The 3,453-nt window shown below is 40.3% G+C and overlaps 1 protein-coding gene across 1 annotated transcript; it reads left to right on the top strand.

Annotated features, from left to right (window-relative positions):
• The first annotated feature begins 2,155 nt into the window (after window positions 1-2,155).
• Window positions 2,156-3,122, top strand: LOC117319369 (extensin-like). Its single transcript, XM_033874216.1, has 2 exons — window positions 2,156-2,193; window positions 2,447-3,122. The coding sequence occupies exons 1-2, from the start codon at window positions 2,156-2,158 to the stop codon at window positions 3,120-3,122; spliced, it is 714 nt and encodes a 237-aa protein (XP_033730107.1).
• The last annotated feature ends 331 nt before the right edge of the window (window positions 3,123-3,453 follow it).

Here is a 3,453-nt window from a genome sequence, read left to right as displayed (position 1 = left end):
AATGTAGATTAAAATATATCAACGCCTTTCTGTTACGACAGAGGTTTCTGAAGGCACTCTCTGTGAAATAAGAACAGAAAAAAACACCACTTTCTGTTCGTACCTTCCTCGTGAATCGGGATATCGACATGGAAGCAATAAATCCAAAAATCCTTATCGTTAAAGTCACTCAGTGCTGTTCAGTCTTCTCTTCAGAAGACAATACGATATCAGCATGCATATGTACCTGTTATCATCAAAAACAATTGAATGACGTTTAGCCATAAATCTTTACAGTCGTAATGTTGCTATGACATATTTTATCTGTGCGTCTTTGTACAGATGTAAAATATACATGTACATGCGAAATCAATTTATCAAAATGGAGAGAAAAATATTCTTCAAAACCTAGAAATAAATTGATTGTAGTATTTTCGAAGCCACAGCGGACGTCGAAAATTTGATTTTAATTACAGATGAAAGGGGATAATTATGACGTTGATTCTTCAGATAAGCCTTTTAGAAGATATTCGTGAACTTGTTAAAATAAGGAAGCTGGTTGTTTAAGCGAAGTCCTATTCAGTTTCATTCGAATCGGTGTAAAAACCTACTCACGGAAAATGTTCTTCGGGAAAGGAAACAGACTTTTTCCAGGAAAAGGTATCATGTTTCTTCTAGAGGAAATTATCAAATACAAAAAGGTTTATGTTATTTTCAAAGGCATTGTCATGTCAAATCCATATGTATGGAAAACAATACTTATAATGTACTATGAAGCATGTTCTATCGAAATGTCCAGTTTCGAGTATTTGTTAAATTGTTGTCCATGTAAGAGGCACTTAAATACCATTTTCATATCAGAAAATGAATTATGATTTGCTCTTTAGAGATTGTGCGTAGATCTGTAAATTACACAAATCAAGGTGGATTAAAAGTACCGAAGCAGAAAATAAAACTAAATAGCGATTCTTCATGTTATTTAAAAAAAAACCTCTTCTATGTACAAAGCTGACAATAATGATTTTCGTGTGAAAATATTAAAAAAAAAAAAAAAAAAAAAATGCAAATTGTGCTGTTGATAGTTCTTGTAGTTTTTTGGTTCTTGCTTGAAGACAACGGTGTATTGTGTATGTTGGTATTCTTTGTTTTGATTTGAGTTATAGACCATAGAACATATATCAGTGTTAACAATTAAAGTTTATTCCAGTCAAAAAACAAAAACAAAAACAAAAAACAAAGTGTTACTTTCGTCAATAAGAAACGACGAGACAATACCGGAAATTCCTCAAAGATGGTGGCACAGTTCTTTTAATTCCTTCCAAGAATGTGGACCAGTTCTTTTAATTCCCTCCAAGAATGTGGACCAGTTCTTTAAATTCCCTCCAAGAAGGTGGATCAGTTCTTTCAATTCCCTCCAGGAAGGTGGCACAGTTCTTTTAATTCCCTCGAAGAAGGCGGCAACATTTTTATAACCTTCTTGGTCATTTGCCCAATGATCATTTAATACATTTCTCCAGATAATCGATTCTTAAAGTCGAAACTTAAACCTTTTCTCAAAATTTTGAAAGTCCTCCAAGAACGTGGAACAGTTCTTTATAATCCCTCCCTTTGAAATATGCTCCTTTTCTTGCGGTTACTATGAAATTTATACACGGGGATAAATTTACGTTTTTAATCTATTTTTTTTACATGGTAAGCGTAGTATTGTTTTACTGTGTAAATCATGGCTAACATGCCTACTTTGGATTTCTCCTAATTTCTAAAGATATATTTGGGTTTTATTCTCCTTTGAAAAGTTTGTTCAAGCATGTTCTTCCAAGTTAAGAAAACAATTATGAAAAAACTTGACAAAATTGACGATATATTACAGATATTCTGCGTTACGGGAAAACAATTACTTAGAGTGACACTAATAGAAAAAATAGCAATAAGGAATATCGGCATGATAACGAAACCATCAATCAACATATGAGACCCTTTAAAAAATATGAAGATAATAAAACCAGGGCTCCGCCGGAGAAAGCGTCTTCTAGACTTGGCCAGGGTACATGTACCTTAGGTAAAGATCGAGGTGCATACCCTTGTCGGTTTGTATGTCTCAGGAAGCAGAGAGGTGGTCGATCTGTGCTATCGTAGTTGTGTCCTTGGGCAAGGTACTTTACTTTTATTGCTCTGGATGGCATGCGACGAGCCTCCCGTATATTGTTCAGTGAGGTAGTCACCAACTACTACAAGGTGACACCGTCTAAAGTGACTCTGGCTGTTCACCGGACGATAAATCCATCAAATAAATAAACAAACACATTTAAGGTCACAATAAGTTAAGTTTAGTCACATTTTGTTTCCTTAATAGAAGAAAGAAAAGACAATGAAGAAAAGGGGAGAAGAGAGATCCCAAATGTTGTAATGATTATTTTCTAGTAGAAAACATAAAAGAAAATCCGTTTCTACTTGTGGTTCAATACAGGGAGATTGTTTATACGACAAACAGCATTCTGGATATCTCAGATATCTACATAAAGAAGAAAAAGGCGGATCACTATCCCAACCCACTATCCCCCAATCCACTATCCCCAAATCTACTTCCCCAGCCCACTATCCCAACCCACTATCCCAACCCACTATCCCCCAACCCACTATCCCAACCCACTACCCCCCAACCCACTATTCCCAAACCCACTCTCCCCCAACCCACTATCCCCCAATCCCCTATCCCCAAATCTACTTCCCCAACCAACTATCCCCAACCCACTATCCCCAACCCATTATCCCCAACCCACTATCCCCAACCCACTACCCCCCCAACCCACTATCCCTCAACCCACTATCCCCAACCCACTATCCCCAACCCATTATCCCCAACCAACTATCCCCAACCCACTATCCCCAAATCTACTTCCCCAACCCACTATCCCCAACCCACTATCCCCCAACCAACTATCCCCAACCACTATCCCCAACCCACTATCCCCAACCCACTACCCCCAACCCACTATCCCCAACCCACTACCCCAATCCCCTATCCCCAAATCTACTTCCCCAACCCACTATCCCCCAGCCCACTATTCCCAACCCACTATCCCCAACCCACTATCCCCCAGCCCACTATTCCCAACCCATTATCCCCAACCCACTATCCCTAACCCACTATTCCCAACCCACTATTCCCAACCCACTATCCCCAACCCACTATCCCCAACCCACTATACCCAACCCATTATCCCCAACCCACTATCCCCCAACCCACTATCCCCAACCCACTATCCCCCAACCCATTACCCACACCCCCAAAACCCACAGCCCCAACCAAAACCCCCCAAACCCCCGACCCCCCAACCCACACCCCCCAACCAACACCCCAACCCCCCCCAAAACCCCCCCCACAAACCCAACCAAAAAACCCAACCCCCCCCAACCACCACCAAACCCAACCCCAAACCCCCCCCACCCAAAACCCCAACCAACACCCAAAAC

The sequence above is a fragment of the Pecten maximus genome, chromosome 1, assembly GCF_902652985.1.
Source record: "Pecten maximus chromosome 1, xPecMax1.1, whole genome shotgun sequence".
Taxonomy (NCBI): Eukaryota; Metazoa; Mollusca; class Bivalvia; order Pectinida; family Pectinidae; genus Pecten; species Pecten maximus.
The sequence above is the reverse complement of the archived record's forward strand: the minus strand, read 5'-3'. Positions and strand labels throughout refer to the sequence as shown.

Bases quoted from the DNA above. Each gene is read 5' to 3' on its own strand.
- LOC117319369 (XM_033874216.1), top strand. From the start codon at position 2,156: ATGGCATGCGACGAGCCTCCCGTATATTGTTCAGTGAG. The intron at 2,194-2,446 runs GTAGTCACCAAC...GGTTCAATACAG, and splicing joins CCCGTATATTGTTCAGTGAG to GGAGATTGTTTATACGACAA.